Source organism: Dasypus novemcinctus, chromosome 3, assembly GCF_030445035.2.
Source record: "Dasypus novemcinctus isolate mDasNov1 chromosome 3, mDasNov1.1.hap2, whole genome shotgun sequence".
NCBI lineage: Eukaryota > Metazoa > Chordata > Mammalia > Cingulata > Dasypodidae > Dasypus > Dasypus novemcinctus.
In genome coordinates this window covers 28,799,589-28,826,002 of record NC_080675.1, presented here as the reverse complement: position 1 = coordinate 28,826,002, position 26,414 = coordinate 28,799,589, and the positions used below count along the sequence as shown (strand labels likewise).

Genomic DNA, 26,414 nt, shown 5'->3' with positions numbered 1-26,414 from the left:
TTAAATACCCAGAACATGCATGACTTCTGGGATTAAACAAATGACATGTGCTGCTCTTTGTATTTGAAAACAACAACAACAAAACACTTTACTGGTACACCATTAGTGTACATTTGATTTGATTTTTTGTCAGGCAGCAGAGATGGGTCTCCCTGGAGTCATTAGTGCTCAGTGATCTCTCTCTCTCTCTCTCTCTCTCTCTCTCTCTCTCTCTCTCTCTCTCTGCTATTTGTTTCACTATCCTCCTCCTCTATATTTATCTTGTATCCCAGCCAAACCAAACAGTACTTTAACTTTCTTGCTTCCATGCATTAATTTGTGACATTTGCCTGGACCACTACCTATTAGTAATGTATTACTCCATCAAGGCCAAACCCAAAGACCACCATCTCCATAAATTCCTCTCTAACTCTTCCAGTCAGCAGTTATTGCTCTTCCCTCAGAGTGGATCCCCCACCCCCTTTTTAAACTATTACTTAAGGATATTTATCCCAGATACTTACCTACTTAATTATAAGCATCTTAAGGAAGCTTCTTTTTTGTGTCCTCCAAAGAATTAGCTCAGAAAAAAACCTGTCAGATATGTGGATGATGAGACATCAGCCTTGGGATGGTTGGGTGTAAACCATCCACCAAAGAGAATTTTCTCATTGCCAAAGAATTTGTTTCTAGCCAAATCAAATGTAACACTTTGGACTCCTTAGCATCATCTGCTAAACAGTGTTTGACTTTGTTAAAGTGATTGAAACACTTCGCTACTAGATGGCAAGTAGCCACTGCCTCAAGACCCCAAGTGCCCTCCACTTCCAGGCCCCTGAGTCCTGCCTGCAGGTCTCACCTCTGTCCCCACCACATGGCACACTGAGTCCTGGAATGGCGGAGGCTTGTAGGACCCAGCCCAGTGCCATGACTGCTGTCTGTTCTGATTAATGAGTTCCCCTGCTGTGCTGATTGTTAAATATTGAATGTTAAAGTTTATATTACCCCTGCCGATATCATTGTTATAGCCAATGTGACACCACAGAAGACAGTTAAACCCACAGACTGTTTACAGATTATGTCTGCCCTTCTCTTCAACAGGGAAGAAATGAGTGATCTGAATAAGTACTGGAAGGTCCTTGAATCTTTTCCCAATTTTACTGCAAAAAAAAAAAAAAAAGGAATCAGAGCCCAAGCTTAAAATGCAGATATCGCTATAAATATATCTTATGATATACATAAAGACAGAGAGATTTTTTTTCATAGAGGGGTCACTAGAGTATTAGATTCTTTTGGACCTACATGTGCCAAGCAATCAGAAACATGAGAGCATTTTAAATATAAGCATTTATTGCCTGTCCCAATAAGATATTGCTTTTGTGGGAAATTAAGAGTCCAGTTCAATGTATTCCTGGGCATACTGCCTATGAAGGTATTTAAAAACTAATATATATTTATTCTGCATTTAGAGGTGTTTAGAGACTGCCTTGTGTGTTAATGCATGACTAACACTCTTTAAACACTATCCCCTGCATGCATTAATGTGCGCATCGAAGGGAAGAGAAAGGGATGATAAACTGTGTTAACTGTGCAATGTTCAACTAAGATTTATCTAAGAAAGAATCATCTAGTACATTAATGTGAATATTCAAAGATAGATGTTTATCTTAATGGACTCAGAGGTACTTACAAACAGCATAATTGCTGAAGTCATTTTATAGGGCATTTTATTCAGGGCAATTACATTTACTGTTCCTTTCCTTTATATGAAGAATTCTACTTAAGGGTTTAAAGGAAACAGGATGAGCCTGGCCAAAGAACCATAGGTTCCTCTTGGGCTCTGCTAGGCCAGGGCTGTTTGGAATGGTGAACACAAAACCCCAGAGTCAGAGCTCATGCTTTTGGGCCCCAAACACAATACTTTCCCCTTAATATTATAGTTGCCACTGGAAGAAGTCTTTTCCCTCCCTCAAGTAGCCTGTTATCAAGTAAAGGGAAAATAATTACATTCTATAGCCAAATTTAATAAGCACTTTAAGTGAGATTCCAAGTAAGAACTGTGTTGGCATGGCAAAGAGTGTATTTTATTTTTCAGTGATGGAATCAGGAGAAAAGCTACATGAAAAAAAAGTATTTGGGTCAGCCCCTAAAGAAGGACATATAGGATTTTAGCAGATATAAATTGAAGACGAAAGGCAAATGGAGCTTGATGAGGAGGTGTATAAGTAAATACCTAAAGTCAGAAACTTATCAGGCTTAACCTTGAAAAGTCAGAATGTGGAGGCGTTTACAGGGACAAGGGGTTAGGAGGAGATAGAGCTGCAAAGTTACATTGGTGACCCAAAGTTAAAGACCTTGAGTTAAAAAAAAAAAATTGTTAAGTGTAGATTTTATTTGATCAACAGTTTTATAAATTTGGAACAGAAGAGTGCTGCACTGTGTTTTTATTCCAGCAAAATTCTCTAGGGGTCATTCAAGAGGGGGAGGTAAGTGGAGGCAGGAGACTGGTAAGGAAATCTCTGGATTCAACCAGGCAAGCAGCCAAGTTAGTAGACATGAGAAATAGTGTGACATTTTAAGGATGGGATTTGCAGGATTTGGTGTCTGGAGGTGGAATGGTGAGCACAAGAGGATCTAAAAATGGCTCTGAGGTTTTGGGTTTGTTACTGGAAAGTGACAACTCCTCACAGAGGGGTAAGAATGGCAGGTGGTGGCACTAGCTGGTCAGTTCAGTCTGGTATGTGTGGATTGCAGATACTTACAGAATAGTCCATTGAAAATATTTCCCCTTACTAATATGAAAATGTCTCCCCCCTGCTTATTCAACTCCAGAATGATCTTTCCCATTTTAAACTCTTTTGGGACTCTTCATCTGGGTCACAAAATTGATATTTTGGTAAGCACTGCAATCACTGTGAAGCTTTTCTCAACGTAGAGATATCCAGGCCCACCACTGGACAGTTTGAAATGTTACCTTGTGACCAATGTACACCAAAGGCAGAGACCACTGACATTAGCTATGCATCATCTCTGGTTGCTCTTTTAGTTCTGGTTATTTTCAGCTCCCAGTAACAGAAAAGTGGACCTAAAATGACTGAAGAGGGAATAAATTTTCTTAGTTAACAAGAACTTTGGAATCTGGAAGATAGAAAACTGCTAGATTTTGTTTAGCAGCTTGACCATGTCAGAGTGAGCTTCTCAATTCTTTTTTGGCCTTTCCTGCCTGCTTGCCACCTCATGATCTCAGAACAGCTGCAGGAGCTCCAAATATCTCACCCAACTCCAAGGAAGAAGGGAGGGCAGCTATATCAGCCAAATCTTCCCCTTTTATCAGGAATAGGACTAAATTTTCCAGACCCTCTAGCAGATTTCCTTATCCATCTCTTTGGATATATCTATACCACATGGCCATCCCAAGTTACAGAGGAGGATTGGGTAGGTTGGCCAGATTGCCAGCCCTAGCAAGGAGGAAGAGGGTATATTGACAGTGTCTCTAACAGTTGCCTACCCTACTATATAGGAAGCACTTTGAAAACAGGGACCAGGTTCCTTTAGGCCCTACACCTAGATTATGCCATGCTTTCCTCCTTGTATGTCCAGCAGGAGTCAAGGAAGCACTTCTGCCTTGTGGTCCCTCTACCCAACTGTAGGAATATAGGAGTCTGGATATATGGTAGACAGCCTTTCTCAGTCTCCTTCAAAGAGGAAAAAACTGACTACAGGCTAGTTGGAAATCTATGCTGCTGTAAAAATAGAATCAAGCTGGAGTGCATTCTTCAGTAATGAATGCATGAAAGGAAGCTTTTTAAATTATGAATGTGGCTTCTCTTGTTTATTGCCCAGTAATTCTGTTTTATCGATTTCTGTTTATTTCCAATCACTTAGAATGAGAGACTGTGTTGCTTAGAGATCTTGATCCCTGAAATATTGTCATTAAAGCTACTCTGCTGTATTTAGTTGTTTATTTTTTGCTCAAAGTGATTGAATCAATAAAAATACAAACAAAACATTTTTCCTTTGCTCTCTAGAAGACTTGGGAGAAAAAATACAGTAACGTTAAATGAAGATGCTTGAATTAAAAAAAAAAGTCACAAAAAGTGACATATTGATTTCCTTCCAAGGGGCAGAGTATAAATTAAAAATATTCTTCTGACATGTTTTTAAGAATGCCTCTGCCTCGGTAGAGGAGGGACTTATTGACTGATTTCCTAGAGGGCCCCTTTTGGGATGACGGCTCTCAAAGTTCTGCAGAGGAAATTTGCTTCAAAGCCAGTGCTAGCAAAGGTTTTTGGATCCCTAGGAACAGTTCTTAACGCTACTTTGGCTCTCCACCATCCATCCCTCTGTGGATATATAAGGACATTGCTAATTTTTCATTATTTACCATCATAATTCATTTTTAAAATGGTTACATTAAAACCCTTCTCAGAATAATTGGGAAGACATGAGAAGAAACAAGTACTGACCTTATTATGGGACAGTCTCTGCAATGTCATTACATGGAGGTCTGGGCCAGTATGGAGTGGAGTGGGGCATTAGAAGAGTCATACCAGTATAGGAAATGGTGCTGTTTCCCCCACAGTTTCCCGTCAGAACCCACAGTCAGTCGTGGGCCAAGGACTGAAGCACAAGAGTCCCACGTTCAAGAATGGAAACTCTTTGTCATAATTTAAGTTTCTGAAAACCTCATCAGGATCTTTTGACCTGTTCAAAAGCACTTTGCAGCACTGTTCCCAGGAGCCAACAACGTAACGTGTGGGAATCAGTGAAGAAAACAAAACTTAGGGGTCCTTTGTTCAAAAGTAGGAAATAATTGGTGCTGAAGGTACTAAATTATATAACTTTTCCCTCTCTTCCAAGGTCTCTCTCTCTCTACTTGTTTTGGTGTTTTATGTTCTGTTTAATGCTATTCTAAGTAAAGAAAAATTATTTTTTAAATGATTAGCATGAATATTACCATTCATCTTTACATTGTGCAACATCAGTCTTAAATGCCAATATAAGTGCATTTAGCTCAAATGCAGAACCACCACAATACCGCAATTCATAGTCCATAGCTCATTGAGGCAAATGTATTATTCTTATCAGAAAAGTGGAAATGCTGCACAAAACTAACACAACTGTTTTCATTTCACTTATTGTTACATGCACATTCTCCCCTAATTCTCCCCCTTCAGCTTCCTGATGAATAAGGCTGGACTGAAAGGAAAAGGATCTCTGTGTTGCCCTGTCCTACCCCTTCTTTCCATGTCTATTTACAGGGTAAATGGTTGGCTAGCACAGTGAAGTGAGGAAAAGATGTGATAGGGTTCCTCGGTTGTTTGTGTTTCTCAGAACGTATTACCTTCTCTCTACAGTCAAAGCAAATTCTGGTTCGATTGAAAAACATGGCCTATCGGGGATGTCAGTGGCTCTGCTTACTCATCATGGATATAGCATGCTTATCTGTTACATGGAGGGCGTGATATGGAACCCAAGAGAGGAAAATGCATAGGAGTTCAGTTTCAAACAGCATTTATCCCTAGTCACTCACATCTAGAAGACAGTACCAATCTCAGAGGAGGAAAGTTTGGGAGACGGATTCAAATGAAGCTGTTGCACTCCTTTTACTCCTTTACATCAGGAATGCTAACGTACACAGAGTCCCTGCTGATGGGATATGGGGCACGCTGTAGGTAGACTGGTCAGCAAGGAATGGTGGGTGTATACACATTGCAGGCATTGCCACTCCTTAAGTGCATGCTCCATTGTCCCATTGAACTTCACCTACAAAAAAACAAGTTCAAAGGTAAAAGGATTAAGAATTTCAAGATGGTGACCACAGAGCATTAAACCAAGGAAGGCTTCTCTCAAGCAGCAACCCCTGTGTGACAACACAGGTTACACACCCATTAATACACCTGCTAGAGTTCTCTTACCCATTTTGACAGTATATAAATGCCATTGCTTTTGAACTAGAACAGAGAAAAATGTTAGCCTTATTACCCTTCATCAGAAATGAGAAATGAATAATCTTGTCCCTTCCCAAACAGAAGTTAGGTTGTACTTCTTTTTAAATTGTCTAAGATGGGATTATCCAATTAAAGTTAACTGCAGCCTGGGAATGAGAAAGTGACCCGTGGATGGTAAGTGTGTCTTTTCCATTCAACAGTATCTGAAAATATTCTGTAACTCAGAATTTTGTAAAAGGAATCAAACATCTTTATTTGAATCCATTGTTCTCCTTGAGAGGTTGGTATTGTCTTCTAGACATTGGTGACTAGGGAAAAACTCTCAGTGCAAAGCAGGACTCCTCTCCTTTTTCCTCTCTGGAGGTTCACATCATATTCTCCAATTGACCCTCATTTTCCCCTAGTAGTCTGGACTCAAACCTTCTGGCTGCAGATCCCCTAGAACTCTCAGTATTTTATTGTCTGACTTCAAGTGCATAAACTTTTGCTTTAATGGCTGCTATTGCTTTTTCTGTCTTTTCTAACATTACATTATGTGGCTGAGTGGGAGATAGTCTTTTCAGTATAGTCAGCCTTCTTTTCTTTTTATCAGTTGTATTTTGCATTCAATTCATTTACATTTGATAGTTCTTGGTAAGTTTTCTTGCTACATATTAAGTTCTCACTGTACTAATGTGATCTATCCTGTGTGATCTATCCTGTGTTTACTCTGCACCTTTTGAGTCTGCATCTCTTTCTTAGTTTCTTGTTTACGGGTATGATTATACCTCATTCTCCCAGGTAGCTGTTCTCAAATCTTTTCTGTACTGACAGATCTGACATTGCTCATATGCGTTTCATATTCCTTTCAGTACCAGTGGCCTACCATAGATAAAACAAGCACTGGGTTATATGTAATTACCAGTAATTTAGCTGTTCCTCTACCACTTTTCCTCTTGCTCATGGGGGATAACTCAGTCCATTCTGATACCAAAGGTTGAGACCCACTGCTGTTTGTTCTGCCCTGAATGGCTATCTTCTGTCTTTTTTCTAGAATTGATGGTCAATAGCCACACTATTCCTCCAGTCAGAACTGACTTTATCCTGCCCATCACATCTCATTGGTGTTACCTGATGCTTGGGTCTCATTAACTTGCCAAGCTGTGCTCTCAACTTTCCCACAGACGGGCAGTATATTAGTCAGCCAACGGGGTGCTGATGCAAAATACCAGAAATTGGTTGGTTTTTATAAAGGGTATTTATTTGGGGTAGGAGCTTACAGATACCAGGCCATAAACCATAAGTTACTTTCCTCACCAAAGTCTATTTGGAGCAAGATGGCTGCCGATGTCTGTGAGGGTTCAGGCTTCCTGGGTTCCTTCCTCCCTTCCAGGGCTTGCTTCTTCCTGGGATCAGGGTTCCTTTCCTCTGTGAGCTTACTTGCTGGGGTTCCAGCTTAAGGCTTCAGCATCAAATGCCAACATCAAAACTCCAACATCAAAAACCCTCCAAGTCTGTCCTTTGCCAAGCCTTTTATCATTGCCCTAATGACGTGGCCCAATCAAAGCCATCATCATAACTTAATCATGCCCAGGTACAGACCAGATTACAAACGTAATTCAATATCTATTTCTGGAATTCATAACTATGTTAACTGCTATAGGCAGTTTCTCCTGTTTCAGTTGATAAGGTGGGGCTACAAGATAGAGGGCCAAGAGAAGCGGAATTGGCTCAGTGGTTAGGGCAGGCCATCTACCACATGGGAGGTCTGTGTGGTTCAAACCCAAGGCCTCCTTGACCCGTGTGGAGCTGGCCCACATGCAGTGCTGATGCGCGCAAGGAGTGCTGTGCCATGCAGGGGTATTCCCCGCATGGGGGAGCCCCACGCACAAGGAGTGCACCCCGTAAGGAGAGCCGCCCAGTGTGAAAGAAAGTGCAGCCTGCCTAAGAATGGCGCCACACACACAGAAAGCTGACACAACAAGATGATGCAACAAAAAGAAATACAGATTCCTGTGCCGCTGACAACAACAGAAGTGGACAAAGAAGATGTAGCAAATAGACAGAGAACAGACAACCAGGGCCGGGCAGAGGGTGGTGGGGAGGGGAGAGAAATAAATAAATAAATCTTAAAAAAAAAAAAAGATAGAGGGCCAAGAGTAAGACTATCCCATGAGGAACTATAATTCCATTTTCAAAGATCCATTCCTTCTCCCTAAATTGTAGAGCAAGAAACTACACAGAGTAATGCATAATAACAAGATCTATGGCTCAAAACCACACTAGTTCTCTCCATGATAGACTCTTATTCAGTATTTTAACATCCATTAACTGGGTCACATTAATATTTGGCCTTGGTGACTCATTCTTTAAAAACATTATTGATCTTAGTAAGTATGTTGAGAAAATAAAGTTTACTTAGAAAGGAAAGTCCACAAAATAAAAAAGAAGAAAAAGGAAGGGAGGAAGGAAGGAAGGGTGGGAGGGAGGGAGGGAGGGAGGAAGGAAGGAAACAGAAGGAGGCAGAGAAGGGAGGAGGAAGGAAAAGAGAGAGGAGGAAAGGAAGGACAGAGACAGAGAGAACAAAAGAATGAATGAAAGAATGAACAAAAGAACAAACAAAAGAATGAAAGAAAGGTATGGATAGGTCATTGAAGCTTCCACTAATTTTTTTGGCATTCTCTTATAATGGTTAGACCCTAAATGCTTAAAAAGGGTTTGTGGTAGAAACCAAGAGTTTACAGAGGAAACACAGCCAAGGCTTTCTGATTAGCAATCCCAGAGACATGATACTAATAAAAACAACCATCAATTCAGACCTTTATGTGTAGATAATCAATAGACACCTGATCTAGATGCCTAGAGATGGCATGTGTTTGAGTGGGTGGTGGTTTTTTTTTCCCCTGCCTCCTAAATAATATGTAATTTCTCCAGGCCAAGAAATAAATTGAAAGGATTTAGAGGGATTTGCTTATCAGTGGAACACCACGTAGCATTACTTTCCTCCTGCTTTTGGGAGGGTACATTGAAGTTTGGTTAATCTTCTGTGGTTCAATACTCCTCTTCCCTCTGCCAGGCTGCCTTGAACAACAGACAGATTAATCCCCCTTCCACCCACTGTCCGCTCCCTCCTCCTCCTCCTCTCTCTTGATCCATCCTACCATTTTTTTAGCAGATGGAAGAAAAATCTTAAAACCAGAAAGAAAAAAAAAAACACAAAAAACAAAATGCACCCCATTTATTTATATAATCCTAGAAGACCTCAAGAATAGTAATAAAGGACCCTGATCCTTGACCAAAAAAAAAAAAAATTGGCTAAACATAGCTTGGTTTCTCTACTGTTAATTAAATCTTGAGTTTACAGAGGGATTTCCCTAAAGAGTAACTCATTGCAGAGGTTACTATGAATCGTGGCATTCTGGTTCCTGTTCCAGAATACAGGGTGTAGAAGAGAAGAATGTGGAGGCCACTGGGGTTGGGTAAAGTTTGAGGGGATGAGGGTGATACCATTTGCTTGGATTTCTGTTTAATCTACTGGTTTTTGTGGCAATTCATAAATAAAATTTTTGTTAAGTGGTTACCACTTATGAACGCCACATTAATTTTATGGTTTTATAGCTAATCAATGTATCCTGGTGTGTCCTAGCTAAAATTCCAATAGTCTGTAAGCTCTGTGAGGAGAGAACTGTGTTTGTAAAGTCCTCACAGCACAGTGACTGAAACTTCATCGGCAGTTAATGTACATGTGTTGAGAGAATGAACAATTGAAGGAATATGTGCATGCATGCTTAAGATCATATATCAAGAGCAATTTTTTTTCTTATTCAGATTTCTTAGCGAGTTCTGTTCCAATTAACCAATTTTGGTCATGCCAAGTACAATATCTTTAGTCCAGAGCAACTCACCTTAGAGCCCTGTCATTCTTTGGAAAGAGGAGACAAATAAGATGCATATGCAGGCAGTCTTACTTGGCAAGTGATTATCTCCAGGGGTGGATAGGGAGAAGAATGAAAAGCAATACCTTAAAAGACCTTAATGACATGAACCTGGGAAGATAGTTTTTTTTTTTTTTTTTAAGATTTATTTATTTATTTATTTCTCTCCCCTTCCCCTGACTCACCCACCCCGGTTGTCAGTTCTCTGTGTCTATTTGCTGCATGTTCTTTGTCCACTTCTGTTGTTGTCAGCGGCATGAAATCTGTGTTTCTTTTAGTTGCCTCATCTTGGTGGTGTCAGCTCTCCGTGTGGGTGGCACCATTCCTGGGCAGGCTGCACATTCTTTTGTGCTGGGCGGATCTCCTTATGGGGCGCACTCCTTGCGCGTGGGGCTCCCCTATGCGGGGGACACCCCTGAGTGGCACAGCACTCCTTGCATGTATCAGCACTGCACATGGGCCAGCTCCACATGGGTCAGCACTCCACATGGGGTTTGAACTGTGGACCTCCCATGTGGTAGATGGACGCCCTAACCACTGGGCCAAGTCCACTTCCCAAGATTGTTTCTTAACTGTACAGGATTGTGTTTCAAAAAAAGATATTTAGGCACAAAGAGGTAGGACACAAAGGTCATCTCAGGTAATACCTTTAGTCTTCATTTCCATTGTCCAGGACCTGCATTATGACATCCGCCTATCTTTCTCATTTGGGTGTGACAAATAAAAGCATTTATATTTTATTTTGTGATTGCACTGCCAGTCTCATCTTCTGGTAATGTTTAATAAGACTAAAAATGAAGGTACTGATACCACACTCATGCAATCGTACCATGTTCTACAGTTATTTCTGTATTGGGCTTCCATTGGATGAAGTAATGGAGATGGGGGTATAGGTGGTAGGGATAATGGCTTCTAACAAGCTTCCCCAAACTCCAGGTTTGTTTGTTTGTTTGTTTTGTTCCCACTTTAGTCTACAAATCATCAAGTTGTGTGTGTGTGTGTGTGTGTGTGTGCATGGTCTATTCACATTGATCGAAGATAAGGCTATGCAATGGTAACAATTAAGTAAAGAAAATCTATAACCTTTAATGAAATTTGTAAAATTTGACCATCTCATATTAAATTTATCTACTAACATTTTCTTTACTAAATTACTCTTATTTCATAGAAATAAACTCAGATGTTCTTATTTAAAAGAAGAATAATCACTTGTAATGAAGCCGTATGAGCTCCTATACCATATAAGCTATTTAAACACCCAATTTCATCTCCTAATGGATGTACAGAGGGGAAAGAGCTAAAACACCCAGCATTTGAAGGAATTTACTTCTTTTTAGCATGAAATAGCTGCAGAGATGTATGGCTATTTTCTATGGGACTTCAGAATATTTATGGGCCTTTCTCTTTTTCTTTTTCACTGGAAGAAAGGAGATCATCATTCTTGAGTGTGTTATTTATATTTTCATAAAGCTGTTCTGTGGCAGGACTTATTTTATCTTGCTCTTAATCTCGGTCAAATAACTGTGCTTACCAAGGAGCTAGGTGGAAAAAAGCAATTATCCCCAAAATGATTAGCCAGTTCTGAATATAAGAAAAGGCTAAAGGTTGGAATTTCAAGTCAGAAATAGGCATTTGGGGCAATAAGGAGGAGGCATGGGGAAGCTGTCTTGAGCAGTTCTGATCACAGCAGTAGACATTTTCTCAATGCCTCATGATGGATAGTAATGAAGAGCCATGTAGAACCACCACCACGCTGAAATGGGGGAGAGCTAGGTCAGAGTAAATAATTACAAGCAGGTGATTCTGGAAACAATAACTGATTGGAGAAGAATGAGAAGCTGGGTTTGCAAAACTAAGAGAATTAGAAGGTAAATATACTTATAAATCCACTTGGGTGGACAGAGTTTGAGCTTTCATCTATCCCATTCTTATTCTAAGGTGATTTCAGTAAACAGTGGGGAAAAAAAAAAGAATATAAATGCAATAAAAATCTTTCAGGAAAGGAATAAAGAGGGCTCTTGCTAGAGAGATATTTTATTGAATGTTATTATAATACCTATCTTTAGTTTTACGAGTACTAACAAAGAGCCATGTAATTTCAACATGTGGATAAAAAATATGAAATACATATTTTAGAATAGGATAATTTGAATTATTCTTTTTAATATAAGACTTAGCTAATACATAGGGGCAGAAGAAAATTTTTCTCCCCTTGAGAAGGCAAGGTAAGATGTTTAATCCTCATTGGAGAGAATGACATAGTCATACCCATACATCACATTCTGAAACAATGTGTATTAGCTGCCAAAGGAATGTAATGGATGACACCAATGATGAGTGGGGAAGGGAAGAAAGAAGCCTGATAGGGCAGGATATTAAATTCATGTTCATTATCCAAGTTTTCAAAAACCGGCATAACACAAGTAGCTCTCATATTGTCATCCAGTATGTCTCCAATCCAGTCATCCTGTACTACTGGTAGGTTTACAAATAAATGTTCCTTTTTCATATCTCTGAGCCTTTGCAAATGCTGTTTATTTCTCCTGGAATGCCCTTCTTCTTCTTTCACCCAATGCTCTTGTTTTCCCCTGTCCTACTGGTCTCATTCTCCACTTTTCCTCTGCCTGGAAGCTATCTCTCTTTTCCTATTTGTTCCCTTAGCACCTCATGCTTATTTTTGTCACAGCATTCTGTTTATTATGTTGAATTTGCCTATTTGCATCCAAAACTATGAGTTCCCAGAGCAGAGGAACTGTGTCTTATCTACCACTATTGTATCCTTTATAATTCATATAGTGCTTGACTCATAAGTTGTTCAATAAATATTTATTGAATATAATGAATGACTGACCTTGATGAATAGTCATATACCACTGATTGTGAATTTAATGGCCCAGGCTCCTTCAAAACTAACCAATTTGTGGCTGATCACTGAGGCTGATCACTTGGTGCTTTGATTCATACTTGTTGGCATTTCCCCGGGGTGGACTGCTGAAGAGAGGGCTGAGTAGGGAACTGTGACTTGGATTTTCTCCATCTAGTGGAAGAAGTGATGGGGATAAGGACACACTAAATAGAGTGAACAAAGTAACCATTGCTGTGTGGTCTGTGATGCACATAATTCAGTGACTTCAAACAACCTAAGTCCTTCTGTCAGGATATGCAATTTCAAAGTGGAAAAATAAAAAATTAGAATAAAAGAATGCGACGGTTTGCTCGGTCGGTAGAGGTGGGGTCTGGCTGCGGACGAGGGGTCGGTCCAGCTCTGGACGAGGGGTCGGTCCCGCTTGGGACGAAGGGTCGGTCCCACTTGGGACGAGGGGTCGGTCCGGCAGCAGACGAGGGATCGGTCTCACAAGGGGTTGCGCGGTTCGGCTGACGGGGTCGCCCGGCGAAGCCGGCGACGAAGGGGTCGCCCGGAGAAGCAGGCGACGAACTGGGGACAAGGGAGGCCAGGCCCTTGTCGGGGGCTCTCAGGACTGGAGGGCGCACGGCAGAAGAACTACCGCGGAGACAAGGTAAACACGCAAGTCCAACTTTATTGAGGGAGAGGCAACAGTTTTATAGGGGCTGGGGAAGGCTGACTGGTCGAAGCCACGCCCTGTTCTGATTGGTTGCCGGCGAAAGGTCAGTGGGCGGTACTGGATGGGGGAGGGGTGGTGGTTAGGGATTGGCTGTCGCTATTGCTGGGGGAAGGGGCAGGGTTTCGGGATTGGTGGCTGCTGTTGCTGGGGTGGAGGGCAGACTTGAGTTTCCCGCCCACGCCTGGCTGTTGCTGCTGTCGGGGGAAGGGAAAAGGGCGGGCTGGATTTTTCCGCCCACACCTGGCTGTTGCTGCTGTCGGGGGAGGGGAAAAGGGCGGGCTGGATTTTTCCGCCCACACCTGGCTGTTGCTGCTGTCGGGGGAGGGGAAAAGGGCAGACTGGAATTTTCTGCCCTGCGCCTGCGCAGGGAGAAGGAAGAAGGGTGCCGCCCCACAAGGCATCGGGTGGCGCCATCTGGGAGGAGGGGCGGCCGCGGAAGCATGGCTGCCGAGAAGGGGAGACCCGAGGGCACTCTGCGCCCATGCCGAGCTCCCTTCAGGGGTGGCGGTGGGCCCGACCAACCACCCTATTATGGGGGCAGCGGAATTAGGCCTACCGCGGCCGCTCCCCTGCCAGGCCAGCAAACCACACTTCAGCCCGAGGGGTGACCGCAAAAGAACAAGTAGCATAAAATGCAAACTGTCAATGTAGGAAAGGTTTCAAGGAAGCCAGCTGCGAGCAGCCAGGTGTCTAGGGTAGCCTCTTGTCCATGTGTCTATCCCACTGCCCCCTGCCAGTTCAGGCTGTTGGGCTACTGGCCAAAGAAGGTTGTGGAGGAAGAAGAGCCTGAAGTGAGGGCAGCACCAAGGCAGCCCGAAACAGTGCTGCATTGAAAGTATCAATACATCTCTTTGGAGGTGGCCCCTGAGGGCTGGTGGGATTGGAGGAAGACAGGGCCCTTGGGATGAGTACAAGCAGCACCTTTCCATGGCTCAGAAGGTAGTGCCTCTCTTTAGAATCTTAAACTACCAGGTGGGGAGTCAGAATGATGATTAACTACAGATCGGAAGGCAGGACTTCCAGACCCATCTGAGTCCTTCCCCTGTGCTCAGGGCCTGGTGTGTGGAAGGTGGTAGAGAGGAAGGGGCTGTGGGAAACAGGGTTAGCTCAGCAGCCCAGCTAGTTGAATTCAATGTTTCCAATCTTCATGCTCTTCAGACTTTGGTTCTCATGGTTCAGACAATTAGCACCCTTGAAGGAATAGCTGTGACCACTGCCAGGCCTCCAGGTTATCAGGGATGGCATTCCAGGTATCTACAGTGAGCTTGAGGAAGCCAGAATCCATTTCCTTCTTTAGGTCATTGTAGCTCCAGAACTTTCCTCCAGCAAAGATGTATGTCTTCTTGTTCTTGCTCCTGCTGAAGACAGCATCTATGTGTTGGACATCAGCAGGCAGCCCCAGGCTTGAGGTATGCTCATCCAGTACTCATTCCATGCAAAGAATATTCTTCTCCTTCTGTGGGGCCTTGATCATGGCACCCATCTTTTCTGGAAGCTCAGGTCAGAGTCAAATCCAAATTAAGTTGAAGAGAAGACAAATACTAAAAGAGAATACGCCGTTTCAAAATATTCCTTTTGTAGCAGTACAATTAACTTGGTGTTTCTGTACCAGAGAAACAGAAGTACCCATGAGCTTGATTTTGGATAGTCAAGCCAAAATTCCTGGCAAATTGCCCACCGCCAGCTTCATCTCTTTTGCCTCTTTTCCCACTTCTATGGGGCCCTCAATTATTGAGGCAAGTTCTAGTTTTAGCAATTCCTTTTCATTTGACTTTCTGGACAACTATAGGCCAGGGGATGAAAGAGGTCTCATCTCATATATTTCTGCTTTGATTTGACCCAAAGATGCTTTTTCAAAGGAGGAAGTACCACAGGTTCTAGATTAGGGTTGACTTACTGGTTGAGGCTTCTTTTCAGTTGTGAGACATACATGTGCCTGAGGAAGTTACTGGCTGAAGTGCTATCCACTGTTTATTGAAGTTCTAAAAAGATGCATAACCTTGTGAGGGGATTCCTGCACAACTCTCCTTTCTAGATACTAGATGTATCCTCCTACCCCACCTGTCAGGAGGCATGAAGAGAGAGTGTGGGGAATGTGATCATAATGCAAGAAACTGGCTGAAACCTGGGTATGTCCTGTCTCCTCATGGCTTCTGGGCACCGCCATCTTCCTTCCCCACCCCCAGCAGGAGGGGCTTTTTATTAAAAATAAATAAAAAGAAGAACAACAACTTGAAATCAAGTTTTATTTGGAAAGAGTTTCTAACTTTGTTAAAGCTAGTGTGGAGCTGGCCCATGCGCAGTGCTGATGCACACAAGGAGTGCCGTGCCACGCAGGGGTGTCCCACGCGCAAGGAGTGCACCCCATAAGGAGAGCCACCCAGCGCAAAAGAAAGTGCAGCCTGCCCAGGAATGGTGCCACACACACGGAGAGCTGACACAAGATGACGCAACAAAAAGAGACACAGATTTCCATGCCGCTGACAACAAGAGAAGCGGACAAAGAAGACGACGCAGCAAATAGACAGAGAGAGCAGACAACCAGGGCAGGGCATGGAGGGGAAGGGGAGAGAAATAAATAAATAAATAAATCTATATAAAAAAAGTATATTTCAAAACTAAGAACAAAAACAAACTTACAAAAAAGGAAACGGTTTTTAGATTGGTTTGGGATGTATAGCCATTGATTTCATCTGTTCTCAGAAAGAAGCCAGCCACGTCATCAGACATCAGGTGTCTAATGTCTGTGGAGTTAGTATCCACAGAAGGAAATGTCTTTCAGTAAGTTGCCTACTTGGACAAGATTATTCAAATGCTTAGAAAATACAGTAAGAGAAGTCCCACCTGACAGAGTAGGTGGGACAGAACCAGTTTCACAGTGAAGCCCACAGAATGGGCTTGGCAGGTGGCATCACTGTCTGCCAAGTGAAATGTTCCTTGAAGACGATCTCCCCACAAATCAGAGTGATGCCATCAAAGACAACGTTCTGTCTGCAGATCCTGGTACTGATGGGTCCCAGCATGGGCTTGGGCTGGTGCCAGGGCCAGGGCCAGGGGGAACCCCGAAGAGCTCTTGAATGCCATTGATGCCTCCTGGGACAGGTGGAAGTTCTTGGTGTAGGTGTGAATGAGTGTCAGAAGAGCCCTGGGTGCTCCAGCGCCTGGCCATAGGTTTCTTATTCTCCCTTGAATGACACTGATAATTTTGGTACTTGGTGTGTGGGGACCATAATCTGTAAACTCTGTGAACTTAGCCATTAAGATTTGATAACTTAGGACAATCATTATGAGAAAACAAAACAAAACAAAAAAATCTGCAGAGACAATGATATGGATGGTGGCATGTTTAACATTCCCAAGAAAACTATCAAATAGAAAAGGTTACTAAAGCAATACAGTCACCTGAAGGGACATGGGTAGAGGGTAGTTGGAAATAGTAGGTCGGGAGCCGATGTGACTCAGTGATTGAGTGCCGGCTTCCCACATATGAGGTCTGGGGTTCAGAAACCAGCCCCGGTACCTAAAATAAATAAATGAATAAATTTTAAAAAATGGCAGGTCACCACCCTACAGGCATCTACACCCTCACTGACTGGAAGTATTAAAAAGTTCATGTGCATTAACTGCTTAGCACAAAGCCTGAATATAGGAAGTGTTTAGTAAGTGGCAAATGCTATTAGCAGGCATAATTCTAGATAGTACAGTAGTAAATGCTCTTCTTTCTAAGGAATGATGAGTAATTATAAAAAATGGCTGTGATCATGTGAACACAGACACACAGAACCTAGGGCTGCTGCTTTTTATTTAAAGACAAAAGTCTGTAGTTCCATTCTACTCATAACAATTGTATCCTGAGTCTGTGTTTTTCTGCCCTGGTGAAACATACTCCACTATCCAAGGGACACAGAGTCAAAGAAGTGTGCCTTTTCTTCGAAGGCTCAGCATCAGATCCTATATTTGCTTATATCTAAGGAAATGCACAGACAGAAGATTTTAAAAAGCAGCTAAAATGAGGCCCCTGTTTTCTGAGAACTTTGAATCAAATTGCCATTACTTCAGGATATTATTCTAAATTCATATCATCCACAAGCCTTGGTTTGAAATTTTGGAATTTTCTAGATGACAAGGATGGAAGACACAAGGAAAAAAAAAAGATCCCGAATGGAGCATTCTTATTCCTGTATTCCTGTGTCCTTTTGGCCATTGCAGCTTGATGCCCCTGGCAGAGCTAGCCCTTTTGAAACTATTCGGTGTCCTGTGGTGGGTGTGGCCAGTGGCCACTGTTGGATACCAAGTCTTCTAGGGAAACTTTAGTTACTGATTTTGGCAAATGATGGGATTGAGCTGTTAGTAATTGCTTTGGGACTTTCATTGGCCTGTGGCTCTAAATAGTGGTGGTAATGATTGGGGGACAGAGAGGGCTCCTTTAGAAATAGTTCATGATTTCTAATGATTTCCAATGATTTCATAAGCTCTCAAGACATCTTCATGAGTGTTATTCTCCTTTTATCACTCCTTATGGCAGATGCAACCAGTACAGTTGTTTGTACCATAAAATGGAGGCAGTACATTCTGAGCAATGAAGAATGATTCTATTGAGAGAGGAATCATTAAAAATAGAGTACATAGGCAAATACCAAATTTATTTAAATTAGAAGTGGCCGCCAGGCTTAAAATTGTTGTGATTGATTGATTGAATCAGCACTAATATTTGTTTTATTTATTTGTTATGAATGTATGTATTTATTTATAGCTACTATTATTGGCCATTTTCCATATGCCAAGAGCAGAGCTTCCCTTTTAATATCACATTAAATTGCATATCCAACCAGTAATGAAGATACTCTGTCCCAATTTATTGCTGAGAGAAATCACGAGGCTTAGAGAGGTTAAGTAACTTGCTCTCCAAATCCCTACCTGCAGGTAGAAGAGCTGGGATTCACTGCTGTACGGTCAGGCCTGAGCTTCGTTTGAGTTTAGGCGCCACTGATGGGAGCTACTGGTAAATGTGTCTGCTACCTGGGAGATAACTCCTGGGAGGGCTATACATGAAGACCAGCAAAAAACAGATCTCTGGGGAAGCGCCACCCAGGATCAGTTAAATGTAGAGAAAGGGAGTCAGAAGTGGGGGTGGGGATGGGAAAGGAGGGTGGGGACAGTGTCACCAAAGCCATTAAGGAGGGAGGAGGAAGCTGAAAAGAAAATAGCAAGAGTCCTTTCGGCCTCAAAGCTTCTAGTGCTTTTCCAGAGAAGAATTTATGTAATTTCTTTCAGCCCACAAAAATTAAGTTAAAATCCTAGTTCTAAGTATGAGAAGGTAAGGATTCCACAAATATTATGTAATGCCTTTTTTGGTTTCTATCTGAGTCATACGTGCTTCTCACACATTTGCTCAATGGCCTTCTTGAACTTGAATGCATGGCCTTCAGTTCTTGGGATAACATTTTTAATTAACTCACGAGTTTTCACTCAATATTAGGTACCAAAGCTAGTTAAGCCCTACACAGGCCATTTATGTAAGGTACTTATAGTCAAGTTACCAACAATTTACTTTCCATTCAATAGTGTTTCTCAGCCTCTTTTTCATTCCCATTCTCCTAAGGAGTTTCATAGACATTTTATCCCCCTAACTGCCTTCTGCAGATTCCCAAGAAATTATAATATCACAGATATACTGTGTATCTGTTAATGTCCTCTGACCTTTTGATGGATCAAAAACCATTGTAATATCTAAGATGCCCCCACCCAAGAACCAATTTTGGCTGCCTCAGGGATAATATCACCCCCATTGAGAATGCATGCTTTAGAAGTGTCAAACAATGACGACGTTCCTTCCAAAGTGGTATTTTCCTCTTAGAATTGCCTTCTGCAGTTGTAGAGTTAACATTTATTCCCTTATCTCCGATCCTGACCCCCTTAACTGCCTCCTTTCCTAAGTAACTGTGTGTGGACCTGTATAGGGCTTCTCCCAGCAGGACGTCACAAGAGAGTGTGCTCACCATTTCTCTAACACTAGTAATTGTGGCCCAGAATACAACTGCCAGCTTCAATTTCTGGAAACGCAGTGCATACTTCATTAGTATGTATTGGGAAAAAAATGTTATCACCAAAAACATTTTTTTTTCTAGTAACTTTAAGAAGGAGCAAGGGAATGAAGTAGCTCCCTGTCAGATGTAGAATAAAGATCAATAGCATGGTTTAAAGCACTGCTCTGACATTGTCAATTAAGTGAACTTAGTTACCTAGTATAATTTTTCTACTATTCTTTGCTGTGCCCACAAATCCTTTACCTGGTACGTCTATTTTAAAAAGGATGATTTGTGCAAATGCTAAGCAGATGGTTGTCATGTAGAGGAGGTAAAAAAAAACAAAACAAAACTACTGTGTGGCCAGAGATACAGGCTTTGGACTAAGATGTATCTATTTAAATCTCTACTATGTTCCTTAATAGCTGTGCATCCTTCAGCAACTCACTTACCTTCTCTGAACCTCAGTTTTCTTTAAAATTATAATAATTATGCCTGTCCCCAGAGGATTGTTGGGAGATTATGTCTAGTTAATTAATAATAGTTACCACTAATAAGCATATACACATGCCAAGCATAGTTACTGGACAGTAGGACTCATTTAAAAATCAGGAATGCAGTTGCTTTATTGCCTCTTCCTTTCTCTTGAATATTGATGCAGACATCAGTGCATTGAAAATTATAAAACCAGCAAGGCAGTTAATGATATTAACATCAAGGAAAGGAAAGAACAGGATTTCTTCAATAACTACTATATATTGAGTACTCATACACAAAGTAGGTCAAAAGTTTCATTGTTGCATAACATCTTTAAATTCATTCATTCATTCATGCATTGCAATATATACCAGGTACAGAAATCAATCTTCTTGCCTACAGTGCAGCAAGGGCCCTTCTCATTGCAAATACCCAGAATCCCCTTTATTTCTTGCAACACGTTCCCTGGTATTGGGAAATTTCTGAAGGACTCAGTAGAATCAAAGAATTGGCTTAAACTGAACTACAGTTGTTGCTTTAAAAAAATTCCCACCTCTTTCCAGGAACAGCCTTTCCTGTGTCCAGAAGCTGCCATGGTGTGTTTCTGCTGGTCCACATTACTAATTCAGTTAATTGCAGCAATTACAGGGAGGAATTGCTGCTAGCAAGAGAAGCCATTATGCTGTTCCTGAACAGACGGCATCACAGCGTTCGTTAATGACACCAACCTATGGACTCACCCCCACCAAATCACACACGCGAGTCCGCACACCATATGCAGCGAACGCCCCCTCTCAAAGCCACAGAGCATTTCTGTGCTGTTCACTCTTGCATACCCACCATTTGCAACATCTCTTTCCCTGCCCTTCTAGTTCCCCAAATTGAAATCAAATCAGGACAGAGCCAGGCTTCATGATGTGCTTTATAGGGATGTGATAGCTGGAATCTCCTAGAACTGCCTTGGGCCACTGGTCTTCACATTAGACGGAAGCAGATTGTCTGGACCCAGAGCCCTTCACAGCTGCACAGGAGTTAAAAATTCTCCATCCTCCAGCATGCCCTCTTTAGAGAAGAGAAGCAGAAATAATCATGGGAGGCGGGACACAGTCCTAATCCTTTGTTGACTCTGTTCATTGGTTTCCTTATCTCTTGTCTTTCTCTACCCCCAACCCCATTATTTATTTTACTTTATTATTATTATTTTTTATGTACAGCCAACATCAGATGACCTTGTTTCATCTGCTGAATGTTCCAGCGATGATGAAGACTTCGTTGAATGTGAGCCGAGTACAGGTAGGTCAGGTCAGTCTTTTTTGCTTGCTTTCTTTGTTCATTTGCAAAAAACAATACATACATGTACGTGAATATATCCGTGTTTTATATATATTATAGTGTGTTAATGTACGTGTATTTCCTATATCTATATATGTATAAACATACATATATAAATATTAATATAGAATTGAAAGCATCAAATCCCATGGAATGACTAGAAATTACCTAGGGAACTTTAAAGTCAGTCCCTTGATGGCTAAAGAAAGCTCCTTGGTAAAGGACCTAACTTTAGGCAATCAATGCCAAAATTAACCCCAGAAGTGCAAATGTATAGCAGCCCGTAGCAGCTATGAAATTGACAGGGTGGGGGCATGAAGAGTTCTATATAGGAATGACACCGAAAAAACAAAACAAAACATGAACCCAAAGTGGAGCATAAAGATTAGTAAATATCATTTAAACTCCAAGCAGCAAAAAAGTAAATAAACCGAAACAAAAAACCAAAACATTTTTTTTCCATGGGATTTCAACAGCAGTTAACATGGTATTATATTTATACTAATTTTGTTCATTGTGTGTCTAGAGAATTTATGAAGCACTATAGTACAGAAAATCAAAATTAGTACTTGAATCATGCCATGTCAACAGCTGTGATGCTTCAAAATGTATCTACGTGCTAAAGTTGAGAGGAACTTTGGCAATTAGAAGCTTCAGTGTTCCCCATTTGGACCCAGATACATTTTGATGTTTTATGGTCTTTCTTTATAGTGAACTATATATGATATAATGTCCAGCAGGCAACTGTAGTCCCTTATTATTTCCTATCAACTTTTCCAAGTCATCTGTTTTGAGACTTGCTATAAGTTAAACATTTATATATATAATAGAGAACAGATATCATCGAATTTCTGTGTATATTTAACAGAATTAAAAGCTGGAGTTGGGTTAGGATCTTATTTCTGCAAAGTCTAAAAAATAAATAAAATTTTCTAGTCGATTCTTTTGGTTAATTTTTTTTTTCTTTAAGAAAAGGCAAGCCATTGATTTTTTTTCTTTTGCTAATTCCAGAGAAATTTGAGCTTCCTGAAAAAAGTATCACAAAAGTAATAACCCTCCCTTTATTACCCCAAAATGATTTTACAGGATTTCAAATTTCATTGCAGCCTGACTGCTTGGTATCTTGCAAGTGGCATTGGACACAGGAAGTTCTGTGGGTTCCTGTCCTTAGGGCATGTAGGGACCATCAAAAGTGTATAGGACCTTCCCATTCCAGAGGGGAATCTCTTTTCCTTCAGCAGTTAAGCTTTGTGGAAGGAAAGCAAATATGGCCTATTAATCAGATTTTTTCAGGTTATCAGGGTCATATTCCTTGTGTGCTAAAGTGAGGTTTTAGTTCTAGAAGACAGTTAAAGACAATCTATACCCAAACTTGGGCACCAAGTTCTCATTCATTAATTCATCCTTCCATTCATTTAATAAATATTTCTTGATTACTCAGACAGGATACAATGTATCCCTGGATTTGAGTTATTTCTATTCTAATAATTTTCATAAATGAGCTGTCAGAAGACTGAATAAAAAACTTTACAACCTAAAGTACCTCACCAACAAAATTCAGTTCAACAAATACGTTTTGAGGACCAAATGTTATATTAGGCACTGTGCTAGTTATCAAGAATTCAGATATGAAGATGGTATGATGCCGAACCAAGATATATGTTAACTGATTTTGCGGCCTATAGTTTTAAGGTACCTGGACTTTAATTAGGATTATCTGTTTATCCTTTTTCTGTTTGTGTTTTTTTTTCTTTCTCAGCCGCAGTATCTGTATATGCAATGATGTTTGTCAAATCCTTAGGTTTTTAGCCTTTTTATGTAAAAGGTGAAACCTGGCCCTTCAGAAATGTAAGCACTATTCTCCCCACCCTGCATGCCCCTCAGTAAGGTAGAGGGCTTTTCCATAGCTCATGTGTATGAATTCTACAGCTCTCCAGGTTGTGCACATATATTTACCATTTGGTATTGAAGTTGTACAAACTTAAACTTGAGTGGCCCCAAACTACATCCATTTGTTTTTTAGTGAGGGCACAGGTGTTTCATCTGATTCAAAAGCAGAGGACATAAAATCAATTATTCAGTGTTTCTTGAATAATATAATTATATGGGGTGAGTGGAGGAGATAAAAGCCATTTTTAAAACAATCTGTTGTGTTCTGCAAGGTACCACAGGAGAGGATATATATATATATATAAACAAAGCAGGCGACAGATTCCCCACCCTGAAGGAGCTAAATGCAGCACTAAGAGACCAATATTGATCCCCTCTGTCTGGGATTATTCAACTATCACATTTGATGAATGAGCATTTCCTCTTTTTAAATTTATTTACACCGAAATTGTTCCTTGTAAGTGATTTGGATACAGATGGAGTTATGTCAGAAACATATTTAATAGAGGAAGGAGGTAGATATTCCTGTTGGTAAAGAGAGGAGGTTTGCCCTGGGGACTGGATTAATGCTGATGAGGGTGATTTACATAGAGCTACAAGCCTTCACATTTTCCAAAAACAATAGGGATTAAAAATCAGAAATATTTAAGCAACGTTTTGTACTAATAGGAAGGCTTCCATTGACTATGCAGCAATGGATAATGTGACATTTACATAATTTTGACATAAATTGTTAATCCTGGGATGCTATTTGAATATTGAGATTAAAATTCTGGTTTTCACATCCTAATTCACTGCCTCCATTTTCAAAATCATACTTTCCTAGTCTAATGCATGGTGGAAAAATACTAAACTGGGCTAATTACCCAGGCCTTGTTCTATTATGCTGAACAATTGCCATGCTTTTGTTGGGGAAATACAATTAAAAACAAAATCCCCCAAGCCAGGAAACCTTTCCACAAAGGTAGAAGAAAAAGAAAAGCAACTTTATCATTGAATAAGCATTAAACCAGAATAGGATGCATCATAGGCAGTTCGCTAAAGAGATTTCACAGAAGAAAGAAATCTTGTCCTTTTGTATAGCCAAGCAGATACAACCCACAGCATATATGCTCTTAAGATAAACAACACTGGTCCTCAAGTAAAAAGACAATAGAATTGGTTGTCAAGCGTAGTTCATCTTAAATTCACCCAGTATTTGAAGGTGGTCTTGGTGTTTGCTTAATTGCCTCTATTAAAGAATAATAAAACTTCTCATTCCTCTATGACAGGTAGATAGTTGCAATGTGGAGCCAGAGGCCTAAGCTAAACCCCCATGGAAAGAGAGAGATAAGAATACTGACTTCCTTAATGTTTACATTTCAGAAAGAAGTTCCCAGGTCCTTGAAAAAGAAATCCTTGGGTTGTTAATCTGGCGAAAGGCTTATTTAGCTTTCAAAAAGATTTACATGCATTGCAAAGGAAACATGAAAAGGATTTAAAATTGTAAATTTTATAAATAATATTCTAGAAAAAAGGAAATGGGGGAGGAGTCTCCCTTTTTTTACATCAGGGAAAATTAATATATATATTTTTTCTTTTTATTAACTTTTTATTGTAGTAACATATATTCAATTCAAAAGTTCCCATTTTATCCAGGTTCAAATGTAAAATTCAGTTGTATTAAGTGCATTCACAATATGTGCTATAATCACCAATATCCATTATTCTAACTTATTTATTACCTCAAAAAGAAACTGTACCCACTAAGCAATAACTCACTCTCCCCACATCCCCCACACCTGCCCCTGGTATTATAAACTACTCTCTGTTTCTAGAAATTTACTACTTCTAGGTATTATATATTTTTCTTATTCGATTTATTTTTTTCCCTTACACCTTCTTCTCATTTTGTTAGAAAGTTCGTTGTTTTCTATCTGTCTCATTGCCAAGCATTAAACTTCCACAGGATATTTCTTGGCTTCTTTAGATCCACTTGATGTCCTCACTTTTAATGAATTTGAGTAGTTTAGTTTATGCTATAATTCAACAACTTTTATTTTCATGTGGGCAACTAATTTTAAATGAGATGATTTTTTTTCCCAATTTAATTTCCTTTAAGTTGAAATCAATTTCAAAGCTGCTGGTTTTGAGTCAGATGTACACAATGGCCTCTTCACACCCTAAAACCCACCTGGACTCAATGTCATTGTGGTTTAGCATAGCTTAGTCATATCATGTTTAGAAACAGCTTAAAAGTTTTTGCAGTTCAGGTGATAAAAGTCTTAGAAATCTTGAAATCCAATAGATCTCAAATTTCCATGGTATGTTTTCTCTGGAAGATTAGTAAGTGAGTACCCAAAATATACTAAACCATTACAGCCAGACTCAGGGTGAAAGCTCAGTTAGCATTTGTTGACTAAACTAATTTGACTCTCAAAAATACCTCAATCTTCAATTTAAATTGAAGAACATTTTCCATAGCTCTAACTTCATCTGCCTTTAAATGGTCAAAACAAAACCTGTTGAATTATTTAAAATCTATGATTTCACACAAGTAAATATTTTTCTAACAAAACCCACATTTCTTCCACAAAAAGAATTCTGTCTTTATCCCTACCCCTTCTTTTCCTAGTAACTAGATCATTTTATAGTGAGTCACAGCTAAGATCACATTTTCTGAACATTTGTTTTAAAGATGCTGAACTGAAACTTTAACTCTAAAATCATAATGAAGTCATGAAGTCAGCACTAAACCAAAATATTCAGAAGAATAGTTGAATAATTATTTAAGTATCTAAAGGCAAGAGTTAGGATTTTAACTTTCCTGGTTTATAAATGTTGGTTGTCTTCTCCACAAAAGTCAGAGTCTGCTTAATACTTCAGATTCGTGTCCTTGCATATAAATCCTTTCCTTGCAGTAAATTCATATTTCATTGTCCTGCTTACTTCTTTAGAGTCAACAAGAAAAGTAGATGAGCTATAAAGGGGCCAAATAACTTCTAGGAAATGGGATTCCGTATTGGCATTATGGAGGCCAAATACAATTAAAATTTTTAGCATGTTCACATTTGTTATCCTAAAATATGGTAATGATTTCTGAAATACGCAGAAACTGATGAAATTCACTTTCAATTCTTTTCTCTACCCTCACCTCCCCCTCCCCGCCCCCCCACTGCTACTCTCAATGTATTTATCTTTGGAAGTAGAAATAACATAAAAACAAATGTATTGTTTGATTAGTTTTGGTATAATTAGAAATTATCTTCCTGGATTTTATAT

General features: G+C 40.3%; 1 protein-coding gene across 31 annotated transcripts in view; it reads left to right on the top strand.

The window, feature by feature from the left end:
• NRXN3 (neurexin 3) overlaps window positions 1–26,414 on the top strand; it is a 1,657,938-nt gene that overhangs the window by 1,576,580 nt on the left and 54,944 nt on the right. For 19 of the 31 annotated variants that reach the window (XR_011648289.1, XR_011648295.1, XR_011648291.1 and 16 more), the window contains one exon: window positions 21,146–21,224. Coding sequence is in view for 19 of the 31 variants with exons in the window: in XM_058292898.2 (XP_058148881.1) it covers window positions 21,146–21,224 (79 nt within the window). In the remaining 12 variants the exon portion in view is untranslated. Of the gene's footprint in view, window positions 1–21,145; window positions 21,234–26,414 lie in introns of all 31 variants that reach the window. The other 12 variants (XR_011648286.1, XR_011648294.1, XR_011648296.1 and 9 more) reach the window with 1 other exon arrangement.